This window comes from Arctopsyche grandis, chromosome 5 (genome assembly GCF_051622035.1).
Source record: "Arctopsyche grandis isolate Sample6627 chromosome 5, ASM5162203v2, whole genome shotgun sequence".
Classification (NCBI taxonomy): domain Eukaryota; kingdom Metazoa; phylum Arthropoda; class Insecta; order Trichoptera; family Hydropsychidae; genus Arctopsyche; species Arctopsyche grandis.
The window spans coordinates 3,120,350-3,143,563 of NC_135359.1; the positions used below are offsets into that span (position 1 = coordinate 3,120,350).

The 23,214-nt window shown below is 31.5% G+C and overlaps 1 protein-coding gene across 1 annotated transcript in view; it reads right to left on the reverse strand.

Annotated features, from left to right (window-relative positions):
* Nucleotides 1-23,214, reverse strand: part of LOC143912068 (paired box protein Pax-6-like) — a 55,581-nt gene that overhangs the window by 9,066 nt on the left and 23,301 nt on the right. Inside the window, exon 3 of the mRNA XM_077431237.1 lies at nucleotides 10,258-10,398. Within this exon, the coding sequence (XP_077287363.1) occupies nucleotides 10,258-10,398 (141 nt within the window). The remainder of the gene's footprint in view (nucleotides 1-10,257; nucleotides 10,399-23,214) is intronic.

The following is a 23,214-nucleotide window of genomic DNA, read 5'->3' on the forward strand; positions in this document are numbered from 1 at the left end:
AGTACTCCGACACAATTAATTTGAAAATATTGAGTATCTTCGGCGTTTCGAATTTGGCAAACGCTTTCGCCTCTTTCTTTCGCCAAATAAAAGACTTCTGTTGTGCAAAGGATCCTTCGTCCATTGTGCGTTTGCATGGTGTCTTCGATTCTTTTCTTCTTCGTCTGTCTTATTATTATTTTTTTCGCTTTATATCTATTTTTTTTCGATCTTTTGTCTTGAACGTTTCGTGCCTAGTCACGGCCGCGCAATTTGACCGAGAGTCCGTTCGATTTCGACGAGGCACAAAATCGAGATAATTTCTGTTTTTCCTCTCCTTTATTCGAGTGTAACGCCAGGTAGACATTTGACAGGACCGACTGACAGAATTGGAGTCAAACACGCGACCGATCAACCGACAAAAGTGGAGACAGCCGATTTAATCGGTGGCTCTAATTTGACAACGACAAATACGTCCTCGAAAACGAACAACACTCGCTGTTCAAACTAGCGCTTGTTACGACATTATAAATTATCTATGAAGAATGAATACCTATTTTTTTTATTTAATTGGGGATTGAAGAATTCGTGTGGAGAGCTTACCTTTCGAGAAATAAAATCCTCGTTTTTTTTATACACGAAAGTATTTAACAATAAGGTAAAATCTTGACAGGTGGCTATGACTTGTGATTGATTGCATTTCAAAATTCACGTGGGCAATAAAATGAAGATCCTTTATTAGAGATAAAATGATATTTTATTAAAACCTTTAATAGGTACAAAACTGAGTAATTTCGCGCCCACCCGCAAATTCCAACGAATTCTATTTTAAGCCGATAGATTTTTTTAAAACACCTGTTCAACAAGCCACGGTTAATTCAACCCATACGGTTTACATCGGTAAAAGGATTAAATACCTTTCCTATTGTGTGTGCCTCTAAATATTGTATAACAGGGACATTGTAATGGTATATCATGGGACGATTTCTGTCGACATGTGTCGACGATGTCGATATCTCACTGTATAAACCATATTGTAAAAACTATGGGACACAATAGACGCAGTGGAACAGGTAGCTGTAAATGTGTATAACATTACGAGCGGTAACAAGATATTTTATCGAGATAATACGACCAGGCGATATTGTGTTAATACGATGTCGACTTGTAGATAATATCCGAATGATTCCAAAAAAAATCTATAATACATATTATATTATAATATATGATACTGAACCATATTTTCCAACTGAACCATATGATTTTGAACCAGTGTATGTGTGTGTTAGAGCTCGGTCAATTTTAGACAATGGCTACTTAAATATGCCAATCAATTATTAATGGTTCCTGGAAGGAATCTGTTTAGGGACGATATTCAATAGTCCGAGGATGACTGAGGAGTCCAACACCTCGGGTTGGGATGATGAATGTTATCGTCATCATCATCAAGGTATCGGTTTCTCGCAGCGGGTGCCCACGTCTGATTTGATTGGTTCTCGGGCGCTAAAAGGGCGCCTAGAAGCGAGCATGCGCCAAACAAATTAAGTAGAAATTACTACAACTCACTGTACAAACATGGATAATAACGATATGTAATGAATCATTGATATCATCAATCTTGGTTGAATGAGATTCGGCATACTTTTTTGTGTTTTAATATGTGAGCGGTTGAAATATCTGATATAATATGAAATATTTATTTAAGTGCCCATACGGAATTATTTTTAAATATGTTAAGATGATATTGATGGTGAAAAAAACGCGTTATTTACATATATATAGAAAAATATTAATATTAATTTTATTATTGAATCGTAAAAGTGTTGTAATATATTATGATGATTTTTAATTTGTATTTAAATAATATAGTAGGATGTTATGAAACGATTTTCATTTTATTTAGATATTTTTATGAATGTTAAATATTATTAAGTATACCTACATGCATATGTATATTATATATTATTTGCAACCTGTATAATTCAGTAGTTCTGTTAGATGTAATATTATCGGTATATAAAATTTAATATTATTTAATACTACATAAGCATCTTAGGTATATAAAATAAATTATAATTTTATTCTATTTTTATTTTAGAAGTCGCCTAACTTTCTAAATTAAATTGCTTTGTATGATATATAATAATTTATATTTCATATTGAAGACATTTTTATAAATATACATATGTACATATGTATATGAATAGATAGATATATGTATGTTTAATATTATTAATGCATTCTATAAATTTATGTATATTTAGATTAAGTGGTCTTCACTTTATTGAAAAATTGTTTACGATCGTAAATTTAATAAATTATGTTTGATGTATGTAGTTTTCTATATTTATTCAACATTCTTAAAAGAAAAAAGATAGATCCCAAAAATACATCTATTGCTACTACATATGTACAATATAGACAAAGAAATAAGCTAAGGAATTTTTTTAAGGAATTAAGGATGTTGTGAAAAGTGTGGAAAAATTACATTATAAATAAATAAAAATTAGATTTAAAAATATTGCGTTTTAAGGATTTCCAAATAGTTTTCCAAGAATATATGTTAGAATATATATTAATTAATTTTTAGGTATATTAACCCTCAAAAGTTCAAAAGATAATATCAGCAAAAAAGTTATTAATAATTCCATTTTCAATTGTTTCATATTGTTCAGTTGTATCATATAAACTAAATTTCTCAAAATTTTCAATGATTTAATACCGGATTATACCGATTACTGCATTGCAAAGCTTTTTGACCGGTAAGAATTGAAATTCAGAGTTTATCTACTATAAAGTGTACTGAAATTAAATTTAATTGTATTCTTTATTACTAGAGATCATCTCCGATGACGGATTTCCAATTTTCTGGATACAACCAGTTGTAGACTAAATTTGATTGATTTGTTTTTGTTTTTTTTACTTGTTTTGTGTATCTTGATATGAATAGATAGATATGTGTACGTTTTGTGTAATATTATTAATGCATTCTATATATGTATGTATCTACATATATTCAGATTAAGTGGTTTTCACTTTATTGAAAAAATTTTTACGATCGTAAATTTAATAAATTAGATTTGATATATGTAGTTTTCTATATTTATTCAACATCCTTAAAAGAAAAAAAACAAGATATCAAAAATTCATCTATTGCTACTATGTACATATGTACATACAATATAAAGAAACAATCTACGGAATTTTCATTAATTTCACAGATTAAAAATGTTGTGAAAAGTGTGGAAAAACTACATTATAAATAAATAAAAAGTACAATTAAAAATATTTCGTTTTAAGCGTTTCCAAATAGTTTTCCAGGAATATATGTATGTATTATATTTTTAGTTATATCAATCGTCAAAAGTTCAAAAGATAAAATCCTAACCAAATAATAATCTTACACATTTCGTGCACGTTTCGAATCTCATCACTATAAAAATGAAGCAATCAACTTAATTTTTAATTTATATAAAAAATAAAAGCGCACGCTTTGAACCGATCAATCATCCCGAGCGATTATATTTAATAGCAATTCCCCCGCCATTTTGCCAAATGGGGATGCGCTTTGACGATGCGTCAAACGTTTTTTGACTTTACCGAACAACACTCCGACGATGATTTATGCGTTTTTAAAGAGAGCGGCTGATGCTGCTGCGATCCATAAAGATGTCTCCCGGGGCGACGGCCCTGTAAACGTTCGATTTAGCGTTTATTATTACGGATAATTTTATTATGGCGCGTTACACCTGTCGCATAGCAAATCGCTACGACCCTTCTCGTATTATATGGTATATATTCATATGCATCTCATACGTGGCTCATCTTCAGCCCCGAGCTACGGCTATATATTACTGGTGGATTTCGTACATTTTAAAATATAATATTCTAACGATCGCCTTCCTGCGATTCTTCCTGCGGAAAATTTTACAGTTTAAATATGTAGATGATTCGTGGTAATAGAAGGCACTCACATTTTTAAGTGCATCACACCTTATGCTATGTATTGACACATAATCATTTATTGGCTATTTATTGGTAGACATCATCATTTGTTGGCTGTACCTCCTGCCCGCACAGTCCTTTTTCGAATGGCTCCTATTCCAAGAGCTATCCGACTTCTTAATGAAATCGTTGCTGCCGAGACTGAATGTGATATTTTCCACGTTAGTGAGCGTAAATTGTCGGAAATTACTCTAACCCATTTATCTGGTAGTCTGCGCTCATCATTGTTTTCATGATTGATTGTGATTTATGAGTGAAATTTTGATTAACTCTCTTCCATTTGGGCCTACAGGGATGTTTTGTATTTGTAGTTGTTTCTTACATATTTATTGAAACTGGCTGTAGGTGCAAGGCATTCCTTATGCTATATTTTATTTGATATTTTTACTTTATCTGTTATTATTAAATGCTATTTTTTATGTATGTATGGATGTATTTATGTTTATGTTTAATTGTTATTTTGTTTTTTTTCTTTTTTGTGTTATATTTTTTGACCATTGTGGCGCTTTAGGAATTCCTGTTATGCCACAATGGTCTGTTTAAAATAAATAAATAAATAATCAGACTTCTCAATGAAATTGTTGCTGCTGAGCCTGAATGTAATATTTTCCACCTCAGTGGGCGTAGGTTCTAGGATATTATTTTAACCTATTTGTTTTTGTAGTCTGCGCTCATAATTGAATGTGATGTATGAGTGGAATTTTGATCTTCTCTCTTCCATTTGGGTCTCGCAGGGATGTTTCGAATTTGCGGAAGGTTCTTATATGTACATATGTACATATATTGGTGCTGGCTAAAAGGTCCAAGAAATTCCCTTCTTTGTATTTTATTATTTAAAATTTTTACTTTATCTGTTAGTATTATAATTCGATTGTGTTTTATAATTATGTATAAATATTTTTTTTGTCTGTGTATATATTTATATATTTTTATATTTTCTATTTTTTCGACAAATGTGACTCCTGTAATGTCACAATGGTCCAAACTTAAACTTAAAATAAAAATAAATAAATTATGTACATTAACTTTTGATGATGTTTGTGGAAAAAGTATTTAAGTCTACCGTTAGATGTTGTTCAATAACAGGAGAAGAAAAATGATATGTTTTAGCATTTATCACTTTCTAAATAAAATAATAGGCCAGGCCTTATAAAATTAGCCGGGAAGGAGTCTTCCTGGTATAATTTAAAAATAAAATAGGCTCAATTAATTATTCAATAATTAAAACTATTTCCGTTTCAAAATAATAAATAAGTAGTTATTGTCACAAGAAAAACTTATAACAATCATGAAGAAAAAAATACGATAAATTGTTACATTGGAAACTATAACTGAAAAAAATTAAAAATAATTTAATAATACTTGGTTTTTATTCTCGCGTTATCTCAAACTTGACCGTTAAAGGGTAGATCAATAGAATAAAATAAAACCCAATTAATAAGTTACTTTTTCAATAAATATTTTTGTCGATTTATTTCTCATAATTAAATAGTTATCATACTTCCAAGTAAAATTTCCTTTTATTATCGAAGATTTTGAACTCGCAATGAATCTGTTACTATATTTTTATTATTTTTCGCTTTTATTTACAACATTTTTGCCTTAAATTTCACATTATGTTTCATTGTTTTTTTATATACATACATTTTTTGTGTTTATTTCCATTTCATAAGACCCATCCAAATTTCCGTTGTTTTAATACTCAAATTAAAAAATGAACGTTAAAACGTTACCATTATCAACTTGTTACGAGGGAATGTCCTTTGAAACGTACATACATACAAACATACACGTAGACTTAAGTAACAATCTCCGAATATACATACATATAATACATATGTATGTAGTTTCCCTTTCTAATTATAAGCCCATCAATCAATAACCCGCTTACTTCTGGCACACATTTTTCCAACAAGTAGCATATTATCGTGCTATATTTCGGATTATAAAACTCAAGGCAAAACGCAACCAAGGACTGCAGCAATATCTATAGTTGCAAATCGCAGCCAACGGAACGCGTAAATTAGCGAAATGTTCGTCGCCATTGTCAAAGATGTGACGGATAGTTGGTCAAAAGTCGCTTTGACTTTAGCCATGGTAATGATAGACCAAAATGGCGTCACTAATTGCGGCGGATGTGGTTTCCATCGGCACCTTTGAAAACGTTTTCTCCAATCGCGCATCGTTCATTATTCCGTGGCCACACCCGCATACTAAATTAAGTCGTTCCTGGTTGTGGTTTGATTATTCTAATTTTTTCCAATGTACCCAATACCATCACTGTCTACTTATTTTCAAACTAAGCAGGTATACTATGATGATGAAAAAAAAATAGAAATAATAAAATAGACTCAGGCGAAGCTGTTTCGTTGATCGTGTCGCAATAATTGACGATGGGCAAAACATAATAAAAGAGCGGGGGAAAATCATAGGCGTGACTTCAAAACAATGAGAGATTTATAACCTGTGTATAATTAAGTATGAGCAAATCATTAAGTCATGAATTTACATAATTAAATTTCAATTCATTTCATATATCAGGGATGTCTAACTGCTTAATTGATTTCATATATAATAATATTACATCTAGTTGATTTAAATTATAATTCGGTAAAAGTTCATACAACATCAGCGTACATATAAAATCAATTCATTGTGTGAATCACTTTTTGATTGAAGCATGTAACATATTTTTTGATAAAACTTAAATAAAAGAAAATGGGCTTTATCTGTAATATAAATACTTGAATATAATGAAAAATTATACTTAAATGATTATATTCATAAGTCATTTATGTAAAAGATTTCCTTATAGTTTTGATGCTGATTTAAGTTTATTTATAACGTGTCCAGAATCTCGGAAAAGCGGAATAAACGTATAACAGGCCAATAGTATTTTTAAATATTGTTAAGCACAAAACATTATATTTAGTGTTTAGCGAGATATTTCTCGAAATGAAGAAAAATGGACTTATGCCACTTTAAATTATAACGGCACATATGTATGTATACTGGCAGAAAACTTTGAGTCAAAAATTGGATGTTTTGAATTTTTTTGAAGTCGAGTCACAAAATGGAAAGCTTCAAACTTCTAGAAAGTTTATGTACAAGTCTAAAACGATAGGTTTATCTATGGATATATCAGAGAAATGTTATAATAATAGAAGTGCCTCTACCAATGCTTTGCTTGTGTCAATAGTACTCAGTACGTCTCCATAACTACGCTACAATGCACGGAATATAATCAGGGTCACATATTCACTACAGAAATTAAAGTTTTATTTTGATAAAGATTTATTTACTATTTGATTATATGGTGGTGATGGGCGTTGGTAGCCAATCCGTTTCTTTTCTCGGTTGGCGAATTGTTTTTATCCACTTTTTTTGTATTCGTCTATCCTTGGGAACTCTTATATTAATATATGTATAATATAAAATGAACGATTTTTATATTTATTAAACTTAAATAATTTTTTTTATTGGTTATTAATATGATTGAGTATTCAGCGCCACCAAGAAAAATGTTTTTACATTTATTTAAAAATATTTTTTACATTTCTCTGGTGCCACCCCTGAAATTTTATGTAGAATGCGGGTGATCGCCATGACACTTTTAAAAACTGTCAAACTACGATGTTAATTGAATAATATAATATGTTTAAAAGTATTCCATGTTGTTTATTGTGTGTTTTTGAATGCATCGCGCAATTTTTAACGATGCAATTGCCCATCTTGCGAGTAATATAAACAAACAGAGAAGTTTTTATCGGACATACATACGTCGAGCACCCAGCATCAAATACGACTGATGCCAAAATTATTTGAAAAGGTCTGTCGACATTCCTCACTTGACAACAATATAACGCCTAAAGCCACTTCTATTATTATAACATTTCTCTGGGATTAATTAATTAATTAATTAATTGTTAAATTCGTTTTCTTCAACCTCTTGAAATATAGCGATTTACGTAATAAAAATGCTGCAATGTTTGTAATTAATTGTCTAGGAAGGCGCATTGGCGTCTACCTGTGAAGTCTATCTTGTATATACATATCTATGTCTATTAAAAAAAGTCCAAATTCTTGAATGGGATATGTGAAATTAAATTAAATACCACTTATTTTAATAATGAATTTCTACATACATATTTTTTCTACACAATCTACATATAATACCTACACGTGTGTGAATATACAGTTTGCATTTATTAAATTACATAAACATAAATATGTATGTGCGTATACTCTTATAGCCTCGATGTAATGTGTGCATTCTCCATAACATCCATATTGAAAATTTCAACACACCGCTGTCAAACGAGCTTTACGATTTTCCACCAAAGCTCGACTCACATGAGAGCTTAAAAACTAAGCTCAATAATTCGATCCCGATAACGAAACAACCACCGGCAATCACGTTGGTAGCTCTCACACGTGCATTTTTTCATCATTCTTGACACATTATTATTTATCACTGCAGTGTCTCTCTCGGGCGAAAATCGCCCTGGGTTTTCGCGCATAAATCACGGCTAGATAAAGCTGCCGCGAGACGTGTCTGGCAAACGTGATCCAGCGTGTTAAATCATGCACGTATTTACCGTTACCGTAAGTAGCACCTGATAAACTGACGGGGGCCGTTCGTCAGCTCGAAAGAGAGAGAGAGAGAGAAACCCGAGGAGAAAAAGCGCGGGGGCAATGATTTAAAAGAGGCTGTTATTAAAAATTAATTAAACTCTGATAGGTCACGAATTTCGAACGGGAAAGTAGCGTGTTGGTCACTCTGGGTATTTTCGCACGAAGCGCGTCCATTTTGTGTCGTGTCCGTACGTCGCACTCAATAATAAACGGAGTTAATGGTAACGAGTGAGCGTGTGTATGAAAATTGGTCGAGTCTGCGCACGTAAACTGTCGCTCCTGTAATTATTGACCTCACGATCGTGATAAAGATACACCTCACGAATACTACATTACATCCACATTCACATACAATCGTCAAAAAAAAGAAAATATTAGTTGAATTGCAATTTCCAAACGTCTGAAGGCGGGTCGGTGCGAAATCGCCGGGCGACGTTTTCAATTGCGATTCCGAGTGGTTGAAAATTTTCTAATGCGATTATTTATATGGCTATGAGAGAGTCGTCGAGAGGAGCGGTGGTTAATTATGTTTTAATTTTCTCACCGGTTACCATCTCATTATAAGGTGGGTTCGAACACAAAAGTGCGCTTCGTGAGGCAATTAGCGCGAACTCCGCCACTGGCTCACGCACTCGAACCCCAACACGAACCCAAAGCGACACGCATATGCTACATGTCCACAAATACGTGTATACACAATATTATGTGTATACTAAAGACGATGTGTATAGTCGAAGCAATCTTGTAAAATTTCCAATTAATCTATGATACGTTGAAGTTACATATGTAGGTACATGCGTACGTTCATAGAGAGAAAGGTATAAATAAGAATAAAAAACTGTTTAATTATGAAGAAAATTCATCTTTAAGTTTTGACAAGGATCAATCAATTGTTTATTTTTTAATAAATTGTATAATGTAAAAAATTCACATATTTAATATTATCATGTTCTCGTTATATTTTTTCTTTATAACATCTCGAATCCAAAAACTGAATGACAAATTTAAATAATAAATGTTTTTTTATACAATATTATAGAAACATTTGATGCTTCTATATATGTGTTAAACTTACAATGAAGTGTAATATGTCTCATAGATCTAATTTGGTTTCCAACTATATAATGAAATTTATAGATTTACTAATATTCATATTATTGTATTAAACTGAAGTATTGATTACGTTAGGATTTATTAGAACGCTTAGATTATTCACATTTATGATCACATCTATTTAAGAATCAAGTCTGGCGTGTAGTATCTATTATATATTAATTTCATATTCACGTATTCCCATTCAGGTTTTGTATTATAAGTATGAGTTTTCACTGTAGTTTTATTATACGAATATGAAATCGGATACAAATTATTTTCTATGGTTTGTTGAGTGAGACTATAAAGTAGTAAACTTCTTTTACGATAAGCGGATTAGGTCGTCGAAAACTTAAAAAATTTCCATACGCACTCTAGACATAGCCGAAAAACTTAATCTCGTTACCTTTTTTACACACGAAGGTGTTTAATGACCTACTTAACCACGGAATCTGCTTATGTGTAAATGTTCAGTGGATACTTTTCGAATTTCGTGCTCGGTAATCCGTTATTTACGCAATCATTTTTATATTAAAAGATTCTTACCTTCGGATATAAGTCTCTCGCGAATTTCCCACGCAAAAATGGTCGGATTTTCTCTTTTGTATTGTTCTATTTTGGATACTACTGCGGGGGTTGCGACTTTCGGTTTACTGCCACCAATCAAACCAGGCGGTCTGAGAGTACCTGAAATCAAAATATCGTGAAATTAAATAAGATTTTCAATTATTTAGTACCTGAACTGACTCATTTTGGACCTATCAAAACTCAGCATACATACTCAGCTAACATATTTATTATTAAGATACAGACTTGTGGAATTGATATTCAGTATAATAGTTTGACAAAGCACATCATGAAGTATGAAGCATTTTTAGCACGAAATTAAGTCCTTAGAAATAGATGAAATATGAGTATTATTTATTGCATACAGTCAATTTTAAATAACATAAGAAAAGAGAAACAGTTCTTAAGAATATGTGTAATATGAAAAAATAATCATTGAAGTGATTCTTAGACCAAATATAATCAAACAATGAAGAAAAATAGGGAAATAAGAGGGATTTTCCGAAATTTGGATATGAAAAGAATTGGTAGGTATAAGGATACATAAACCTAATTTATGAATATGTGGTGTTTTAAAAGCTAACAACCCCTGATAAAGAAGTGTGATAAAAAATTCATATCAACGGTAACAAGGTTTCGCAGCTTTAGACGTTCGCATTATCGATTAGAAAAAACTTAAACAATTCGATTGGCGAACATCGATCGTGGCGAAATAGATAAAAAGCAATCTCGAACCAATCGGATCGTTGAAGTGTACGCTTTTTTCTGCATTTTTGTTTTATTTTTTGCGTGTTCGGACAGTAGATGCCCAAAAAATCGATTCTTCAAAAGACAATGAGCGGAATACCGCGAATAATTTGCTCGTTGAATTTAACACTGATGGGCAACAGACGCCATTACTGACCAGTCATTATTATCGATTGTGGTCGAACGACACTCAACCGCAAGTCTACCGATCAATTCGCGGTGCCGAAATGACGCTTGACGTCAAATATGCCACAGAAACAATGACTGAAAATATTATACGCTATCATCATATTGACATGCGCATCTATGTACTTGCACTTGTGCCTATCGCGTGTTGAAAATTTAAATTAAATCAATGAACCGAATATATAAAAATTTTGGTATTATAACGTGTACTTGAATCAATGTACGGTACTTAATATCCAAGTATATGATATGTGAGTATATTTATAATTTTCATAAGTACTAGTGCTAAATATAAATATATTTAGCTATATAATATTATATAAATAAATGTGTTTTATAGTTAAATTATAACCTGAAGATAAACGCATATGCATCAATTCCCAATAGTCAAATTTTGATTGTTTCATAAAAATATATAGATATGTATAACTGCTGTTTCGATCAACGTGTAGTATTACCAAATTTTTGAAAGGTTTCCTAATTCGATCAAACCGATAATGAGTCACCCCTCAACTGAATAATTTACTTTTCTCTGATATATTATAAACTACAGTTTTCTTTCATTTTATCAACTATTATGTATAGTACATATTATATATGTGTGTAACATAGATATGCTCACAGTATAAACAAATTTAATTTATGTTTTTGCTTCCACATACAAATAAGTGATTCCAATATTTTTTACAAGACAATATGTATGTATGTATATGTATTTATTTTTTTAAGAATAATTGGAAAAAGTTAGAAAACCGACGGACCCAAGGGATCTAAAGTATACAGTAGTACAGGAATACAAATATTAAATAAGATAATGAAAAAAAATAAAATAAAATCAACAAAGAAAACAAAAAAAATATATATAAACCACTCAAAATGGATGAAAATACAACAGAAAAAAGGGAAAAACATAAGATAAACTTAACATAATAGAAAAAAAAAGGAATATTATTTCAAGTTAATTTCTAAAAAGGTTTATGTTACTATGTCGAAGTTATTAATTCATTGGATAGACTATTCCAAACTCTAACCACTCTTATTTGAAAAGAAGGCTTCTCTAATTATTTTGTAATAAATATTTTTTTCGAGTCTGAGAGTATGACCTCTCAGATAAGTGTTTTTGTTAAACGTAAGGAGGTTTATCATAGGACAATTGTAATGGTTATTTATAATTTTATAGACTTCAATTAGATCGCCTCTCATTCTTCGCGTCTCCAAAGTGTAAAGATTCATTATTTTCAATCACATATCATATGAAAGGGATTTAAGTTCGAAAGGCATCTTTGTTATTCTTCGTTAGACCCTTTCTAAGCATATACATATGTACATATTTATGTATATCGTCAAAGTGTTTAATATGGACTGGTAATTTAGAATTGCGTAAGGTTTCTTAAATAGTTTTAAAATTGTACATATGATATATAGATTAAAGTGGTTGTCATTTTGCCTGCATACAAAACATAAATATAAAAAAAAATAGATTTAATATCGAGTTTTAAATTTTTGAAAAATAAAAACAACTGTATGATATGTAAATACGCATAAAAAATTAAATTAAAATAGTATAAAATAATGTTTAAAAACAACTACATTAAAATACACCAAGAATATTTCCCCGACATGTTTTAACCAAAACTTAAAATCAATATATCAAATACAACATTCAAACATATATATTTCGTGTATATCAAAATAATTTCGTACATACGCATTATACCGACAACCTTCGATGCACTTAATAACCTTTCATAATTTTCCACCAGCTGAAATTTCCACCGCTCTCCCTTCACTTTTGCAAATTTAAAGCCTTTAAAACATTTTTAACATTACATGTATGTAGATCACAGTATAATTCAAACGATTCGTACACAGCGTAGTATTTTTTTATCATTTTTTTAAATGGTCGATATCACGCCCATCCCTCTCGGAGATTTACTGGAGCGTCAGTCGATAATTACGGTGCACGCGCTTGCATTAATATTCATTAAGAAAATAAACAAAAAACCATAAATAATTTTTTATGGCGACCGCCCCTTATCCCATAACAGAAGCGTCTGCGGGAGCGTCAACATCTCGCGGTTGGACGCCCCTGCCCCCGGTCTTACTACACCCTTCGCACTAAATAACCTAACAACATGTGTTATCACATGAAGTTTGACCCTTTGAAATTCAACAAGGCAACTCGATATTACACACTCATCAGGAAAACCTAACGCGTCCATTGTCAGACTTCGACATGTCAACGTAAGAACCCGTTTCATATTATTTATACATAAAAATTCATATTTTTTGTTAATATGCTTGCTTTTCCACTATGCAAAAATGCAATTTTAAACCATCAAAGTATATTTATAGTACTTCAACTTCAACCAAAGACTGTTTTTGGAAGGATTTAGTAAGCCTGAGGTTAAATAACTCTCATGCAAAAATGTCCGAGATACGCCAGGCACGTTTACATTTCTACTACGCAAATCTACAGTTTTCAATTCAGAACCATCAAAGGGACCATATACTACTAAACATCCTGAAAAGGTTCAATTTGTATTTTTTTCTCTTTTTATCCACCCGTGCGACGCCGGAAAATTGGGATAGTTTCGGTACATAAAAAAAATCAATTCATATTACAATAATAATCATTATAGCCGTTTCATATTTGAATATATAATTTTGTTTTAATAAGTACTCGATTTCAAACTTAGTGAGCTTTATTATATCAAACATTTCTACATATCTACCTACTATTTAGCATTTGGTGAAGTCAAAATCTTTTCCATCTTGGAAAAGATTTTTAGCTCGGTGGTTTCCGTTAGCCTTTTAAAATAGACAACTTAAGAGTGAGAATTGATTTTGATTTTGGCAAGTTGGTTGGATTTTTGATGGTGCCAATTTTATATACATAAATATGTATGTTGAACCGTCTCAACAATTTTTGTCGAAAAAACCGGCGAATTCCGTCAACAAACGAATTTAACCATTCAGATTTTGACAGCAACGATCAAGAAAAATTTATTCGATTTCAGCCGAAATTTGAACCCGCGACCCCTCAACTGCTTAGCAATCGTTTGAACAACGCTCTGGCTATATTTTAAATAAAAATTGAAAAAATAGTCATACATACATATATATATGTAAAAAGAAAATGTTTTGTGAAGTAATGCCGACTTTTACGATATTAACATACAATATTTAATTAATGAAATATACATATTTAAATTCAGCGTGTTTTTAATACCAGTTTTAAGCGATGGTCCGTATATATCTTGTGTTGCGATGACAGGGCAGTGAGCATTCTCATTATACTGAAATTCAGATAAATCAGGTGATGAGGCTCCACGCCCACAGAGCCGCCCCTGCAGCGGGGGCTGCGCCCCTCGACACGTAGGCTGGGGCCCCTCGATTGCCGGGGGCCCCCATCGCATCTGATTGTTTAATTTATTGTTTATTTATCGCTCGTGTCGGCCGACACAGTCCATTGTTAACCCTGATGCGTATGTAAATGTCAAATTTTCCTCGATATTATATTTCATACAAAAGCTTCATAAAGAATCCAACCCATATTGTATAGATTATAAATTTAATCTAAGCACCTGACTATCTCAATGCATAATTTTATATTATACGAGATTTTAGCATCATTGAAGGTGTAACAGGAACGTAAATGCGGTATTGAAACATAAAATTTATATGTATGCTGAATATACATACAACTATGTTGCGCTTATTTTATTAACAGTAGTTTTCAGTATTATTATCATAATATAATGTAAATATTTATGTAGTTTTGATCTATAAAATGTGAAAAATACATATCTATCTTCAATTTTTATTTTAATAATCTTTTTATTGAATAACTAGCCGAGTTGCCCGACATTTCTCTGCTGGATAAAAGCTTAAACAATGTATTTCTCAAATTTGTATTGAATCATATATTTTTTTCAGATAATTTTGTACTGTATTATATTCTACATATGTATATAAAGTACTGCATAGTAAATAGATCTGCATAAGTTGCAAACAGACATTCGTGTATATGTTACAGTCGAAATATATTTTCAATTGTAATAGATATAAATATTCCAACTAGTGTTTTAGGCCATTAATGTTCGAATATATACAATTCAACTGGTAAATTATATTTCTACAATCGCAAATACACTTTCAACAATGTGTGCCAGTTGTATTATCACAGTTGAGTTTTGACAACTCCGATAATTTTACGAATGCTTTAGAATTCAATAACGCGTTAATATTTTCTAGGTATTGCGAAAAGAGGAAATAAGTATCGTATTACGATAACTCTAACAACGTTCAAAACAAAAATGTGATCTAACTCAATTTTGTACCAGTCGAGTGACGTTTACACGAAACCTTTACACACCTTTCCATCTAACTTGGTACCAACTTATATAATAGTTTCAGTTGTAATATATTTTGACCAGTTGGAATGTAATTCGCCATATGAATCAGCTTACGTTGGTTATACGGAATATATACCAACTAGTCAAAATATAATACAACTGAAAATTCACTTCAACTATAACGGTAGTTGGTACCAGGTTAGATGGAGTATATTCCAACTAGTAAAAATTTATTACAACTGGAAGATACACTTGAACTGTAACGTATACATATATTGGAATAATTTACGGAATAATATTAAGTATATGGAATAATTTACGTGAATTATATACAGCATATTTTTTGGACATATTAGGGTTAACATACGGCAACAGGAGCCTGGGCCAATAATATTCGATAAACTGCCCACGTTATTTGTAGCCAAGCAGAGACAAATGTATCATCAGTTCGGATCTCGCGATCGGACAAACCTGATATGCAAACGCGTCGAAAAACTTTATTTTTTATTTCTTTTTATACATATATTTTATATGTATTATTATTGACGCACGCACTCTACATGAATTTTCAACTCTTCAATCTCGTCTTACTGCCGCCGACTGAAAAAAATGCTTATATAGGTACATACATAATAATAATAGCAACAAAGCGGAATCCCATCACAAAACGGATCATCGCATATCGTGCCGTATTTTTTTTTCAGCTTTTTCGTTGTAAACACTCGCGCACATGATTGATAGTTAAATTGCTCTTGGCAATCATCCGCCAATAATTAAATCGGACATAAAAATAATCGCATGCCAGTAGCCAATTACCATCGACCGTTCTCCCTAGGCAAAGGTTCCTTCCTCATCAGTTTTCTTCAATATCGGGCATGAAGTTGTCAATTTATCGGATAGTAAATTCATTCAATCAAGGCTACCTACATTTTCAGATGAATAAATTAATATCGTAGTTATTTGGAAACTAAACTTAACGCTTTGAATTCAAGTCCAGTTATTCCATAGACTTGATGGGAAAATCACTCTTATTATAACTTCAATATACTACTAAAGAATCAGTAGCATATATTTAAAGATATAATAAAAAATATAGAGAAGTCCATAGCCCAGAGTGGCAATATATATTGTATTTGTTCTTGCATTTTAAACACATCCAAAATCATAACCCTCCCAAAGAATTATTTGATCTTTATCAAACAGTTAATGAGATAAACATCACCAATTTTCCCAAAAAAAACTTAATCTCATTACAAAAATAAAATAAAAATTTGGATTAAGGAAGGTCAATGTATCAATTCAGGGATTAAAATGATAAGATTTTTAAAAATCGGGGCTTTCAGCTACGAAATGAGCTACGTAAATTATAAATATGAAGCAAGTATGGCTATCTGAAAAATGTTTAAAGCCCCTGCTTCAAACAATGAGGCGGCAACAATCTTCTATGGTAAACCCACCTATGTATGGTTAGAATAATAACAGTACAGATATGATGAATGAATACGCTGGATTTTTTTTCCGTTGAATCAATAACATTTCAGCTTCTCTGTGCAAATGTAAACACGTGTTAAGATATGCGGAAATCCAATCGCCTTTGAATAACTTTAACATTTTTAACCTTTAGCCAAAACCGCTGTTCAAACGTTTACAATTCCAAAAAGGAATTCCGTTCGGCTTTGAATATTTGAACAAATGCGTGCACCGACGATACTCGGTGCGACCGTTCACCGGGTATTTGTTCAAGTGTACATTTTGAAAACAATAAAAATTGGTCTCATTGATCGAATGAAATCGTCGAGATTCATCATTATCATCAGTATGTCGCAATTGCAGCTAGGGAAACTGCAGCAGTTAATGACGGTTGAGCAATTGTTAACATTAACTCAATGGATACGCATATAAATAATGTATACATTGCGATGCACCTTGAATGCAATCACTTAAGTGCGCGTTAAAACGTCCAATGAAGCTTATCTAGATTGCCACGCAAATCTCCGCCGCGGAACGACAATTATTATCCATTGCTATTTATACGCAATTGACAATGACCATACAATTTGTATGTAATATATGTAGTTGACTCAAATCGATGGAGCATTGGATACGTACGTATGCTTATAAGGTTCGTTGCCTACTCAATTTCTGTTGATAAGGTCGATTTTAATACCATATTATAAGATGTGTGTTGTGATATAAAAAAAGAAATGATATACTGGCAACTAAGACATAAAATTTTTAATTAAGTAATTTGATAGCCAGATGTTTTTTTGATGTAATTGCATGTATTGATAGCTTGAAAGCTTTCTGAAGAATAGAAGTTGTACTAAAAGTAGATTTCTCCCGTGAAATCTACCCTTAACCAGTCGCCGACAGGTAATGTATGCCAATACTGCAATTTTATTGCAATACTGTATGATTCTGTTTTTATTAGATAAATAAATATAATAAATAAAAATTGTGTATTTAAGATTCCACTATTTTAAGAAATATTTATATACTTAATTAAATAGTAAAAAAATTCTACAGTCGTTTATTGATGTTTTAAAATGCTTAATTTCTTCCATATTTAATTAAAATTTTAATTTTTGATTAATCAGGATCGATATAGATATAATGATTATCAAACTCTTAAATATATATTTTAGTATCAATACTATTTAGCAGTTTTATTGAAAATCATTATCAATCAAAAATCTATCTATTTAAGTATCAATGACGTAACTTCGAATAAACATATGTAGAATTCATTACAAAAGTCACTAGAATTATTTAATTCACAATAATTATCATTTCGTTAGTAATTTAATACTCTGCATATAATGTTTTATATTGAATCGACTTGTTTATAAAGAATTTACTTACCTTAAAATAATAGATATAATACATTCATATAAAAGTCAATTTAAAAAGTAAAAACTTCGTCCATCAATTAATTATAGACCAAGGAATATTATTTAAGATTCGTATATTATACTCATAGAATACAATTCTTTTTATATCTACTGTGACTGATTGATATATATTTTCCTCACACCACTTGAAAAAGGAAAAGCCGCCAAATTTTTAATGTCAAAGAACAGTTTCGTGAGTTTTTTCGTCAATATTAAAATAAAAATGCATATGTTTGAGAGTGTCGGGCACTCAGCATGCACAAATGAGGCCTCAGAGCAAAACGGGGAATAACTTATTATAATTAGTATTTCATGCAGTTAAATGCTGTGTGCAAATGTGCACAGGCTTTCATACGTATGTTACCGATTACACCGACAATTTTAGCCAATTTTCACGAGCATTCACACGAGACTGAGCGCGTACGCAAGCGCACACGTAAAAACATAACTAAAAATAAAAATAAAATGAACAAATTTCTCCGAAACCGTCAGACGTTAAAAGAATGCGCAAGCCCAATCTGAATACGGCCGAGACACCCCGTTATTAGCTTCGCTTTCCAGAATAACATGCGTTTCGTGTTTTATTTCACTTTTTATACATTTTCGAATGTGTGATTTTATTAATTAGCTCCGAATTTACCGGTCGGTGGAGTGTTAAATTTACCGCACAACGGTAGGCCGTTGTACAAATATAAACAACGTTTTGAGTGCCGCCACCATTATAAAGCTAATCGAATGTTAATTTATTTAAATCGCGGCCAGAGGATAGGTGATTTTTTAGGCCCGATATCCAATTATGCCTGAAATATGTTTATTGCTAAATTCTCACCTTGCATAATTGGCCGGAGATGCTTAACAGTTTCGAGTAAATATAATCATATAAATTTATGTCTACGTTCGATTTAATTGCAAGCTTCTATCTTAATTGTTGATTTTTTCTAATTTTCGAACGATCACTTCTTTCATGATTTTTATATTTATATTTGGCAAAAACATACATGGTTTAAAATATTACAAGGAAATATCCAAAATAGATTCGATTCAATACACTATTGTATTATCAAAAATATTTTTGTATATGTACATACATATATACATTTCAGCTCGTTTCCAGTAACTGAAGTTTAGTCATTACTTTATGTAGATATATACATATGTAAGTCATTACCTACAGATCTATTAAAGTCATTCGATTTCCATTTAAATTATTTTAAATAAAATCAATTATAACAGAAACATGTCTAGTATGTAGTATCAGAAGTTCCTGGACTCGCGAATAAATCGAAATTATTCTAGAGTAAGAACATAGTGTGAAAATTTTTCAAATATTCTTATTAAAATAATAATAGATATATTGTGTTTTCAATTAATTTATATACATACTTTGTTTATTATTAAAAAATTTAGTGTTTAAACGAGTTAATAAATTAAATATGGATATGTTACCTAAAATTATAAGTAAATTCAACTAATTTCTGAAAAATAGTGTTATTTTTTCCTTAAACCTCTTTGTAACCAAGTGAAAAAAAATTGCGAATGAAGTCGACATATTCTGATATATGTATGTATGTATGTATGTAAATTTCTGATAATTGACGACACGTTTTCATCTGATATCCTTAGTTTAACTACTGATAAAAAATTCAGTCGAAATTTTGATAATATACCACTTAAAATATTGCATTATTATTATCATTTACTATTCGTAAATTTGATAATAATAAGTGGGCGATCGAATATCCAATTATTACATAAACATCGTCGTATTATAATATAAAATATAATATAAATGTAATATCCAGTTCTACCTGCTCGTTAAAGTCTCTGGAGATCGAGCGTTAAAAAAACTATAATGTTTCAATGAAAAAGCTTTTTTTAGCGACATATTGAGTGTTGGAATCGTCATAAAAATATTAGGAATGCTATTCGTGTCATCCGATGCGTTTGCGTTGACCGCAAATTACATCAGTTTAAAACATCATAAAAAGTAGAAAAATTCTGAAATTTATTTCAATGCACATTTTTGCGCTTCGAATCCTGTGTATTTTTCGACTGATGAAAACTTTTTTGTTCACGCGCTTCTCACGCTGTTCGTCACGACTGAAAATTCACGTGCACAGCTACCATCTATCAGAGATGTGTCCACCGGCTGTCCAATCACTGATTTTTGTCTCGTAAATGAGATACGGTCCGTATAAAGAGTCAAATGCCGAAATCACTTTGCCGATTTCCTAGAACTGTGCGTCCGACCGGTAGAAACGATCAAACACCTACAACAGCGGCACGCTCACCACCAAAAGTCGAAACAAAAATATATATGCATATATCCATAGAAATAATAAAATAAAAAAGTAATAATAATGGATGTGTGCGGCGGCACGGTCTGCCGTTTTATCTAGATGAACGATCAATAACGGCCATTCCTCGAATTGTATATATTTTTTTATTTTATTTTTCACACACGCATATTTACACGCCATACCTACGAATTATAACACGATCGATTATATTAATAGTATTTGATTTGAAGAAAGTAGAGTTCATTCATTTTTTTCTACTTAATATTTTATAAGCATTGAGATTTCGTCAACGTATGTATAATATATTAAATTGAATGATTCCTAGTGAATTACATAGCTGATTTTAATATTATTATTATTATCCGATATTATATAGCTTATTATTTTTATGATTGTGTTAAATGTGTTGTTTGTGTATACTATATGGTTTGTTTTTGTTATATCTAATTTCTTTAGTTATTATTTTGTTTCTTTTCTGTTATACATATTTTTGACCATTGTGGCGCATTAGGAATTCCTGTAATGCTACAATTTTCCAAACTTTAAATAAATAAATATTATAGGTGAGCCCCATTAAACAGCCGACAAAACAACCTACATATCCAATCAGTTAGGTTTATTTTTTCTTTTATTTTTAAGGTGCCGTCAAACTATGAATACAAATCAATGCTAAATCGGATTCAATAAGGATATAAATTCTTAATGCAACTATGAAAGACGCAAAAAAATAATATATCTATTACATCAGATCAAGTCCTTCGACAAATTATTAATGGAAAGAATATACATATATAAAATATTTGTCAAATTGTGGGCGGTTACCATTATGACAGTGTATGCTAATTTTTTATTCGCTAATTAATTTCAACGTCAATTAGTGTACCTACACGATGCGATGTGTTAATAATTGATAACATTATCTTATGATCCTGTATCTATGAAGTTCAGATGCGTGTCAGTTTCTCAGAATTGTGAATTTCGATGTATAAAATGTTCGTAATGTAATACATTACGAACTTAATAATTATTTAATTAGACGTCGTGAGTAGGGGACACAATAATAATAATCGCTTACATACGTAGGCAACTGCCCCAGGCGGCTCACGCACGTTTTTATTATTCGCAACTGTGAAATTTTCTTCGGAATTGAATAGGTTTTGAATTTGATACGCTTCCTGGACAGTTTATTTTTATCGACTAGAATGCGACTGACTTTCGACCCGCAAACCCCACCCTATCACCCCCAAGAATGGTGGTATGAGCAATTTGGAGCAAACGAGACCGCAAGCAAATTACCTTTGGCGTAATGATCGTACACACAATTTTTTTTCCTTTTCTTGTTAAGTATCGCGGGGTCGCTCTACACCCCGTTAGTGCCGCTAGTGGTCGGAAGTCTTCAATTTGAATGACAATGCTAGTAGGACTCAGATGGCCCCTTTTAACACCGGCAAGATCCAAGAGTCAACAGAAGGGTCGTTGGAAGCTATTCATGGCAAAACATAAAATGACAAATTGCCGGTTTGATCTAATTAAACGAAACGCTCATCCGCGTCTACATAGTCTACATTTTACTACAATAGTGCAAGACTATGCATAAAATATACACAGGAACGGTACATTTATTACTTTTGACGTTTATAGAGTGATATAATACGATCTGTATTACTTATAAAGTAATATCATATATTTTTTGACTTTGGGACCTTTTGTATTTATGTTTTTATACTTCAATTGAATTGAAAAATAACAAAATATCTAATTGAAATGTAAAAATTACCATACAAAACTGTGAAAAAATTAAAAAAAAATACAAAATGCGTATACATATTTTTGAACAAGGCGTTGTATCTCAAGTAAGGTATTCGGTGGTTCTAAAACGGTTCGTCGGGTTCTGTAAAACCATATTAATTAGACGGCGGACGTGTTCCGGCCCGTATGCGGCCACCGAACAATGGATGGATGGATGGATGGATTTAATTGGTGAAATCAAAGATTGTGGATCTGGAGCCCGTTGGAAGGGTAATCGCGATCCGACCCGCGGAAAAACAATGACCCGGGAGGTTACCGTTACCGTCGGAAATCGAGTCATATAAAGCCATGTGAATATTTCATAATTAAATCGATACGTTTTCATTGTTTGCCGCACAAACCTCATTTGCATCGAGATTTCGATCGCGGAGAGAAATCAATTTGCCATACTTTTGTATGGCACGCGCACCGTAAAGTGGTACGTTGGCGAAACGGTTCAAACCCCAGTACTTTCATACAATTCTAGATCCACTATCTAATGTACATACTAGTGTGTAAAACTATAGCCATTAAAATACTATCGTAGGAACTTGATATCCTTTGCAATTTTGAATCGGAAACATATCCGAGACAAGATTGAAAGCTTTGGAATTTTATAAAAAAATAGTCAAAACATAGTGGTATTTAATGCAAATTATATATATT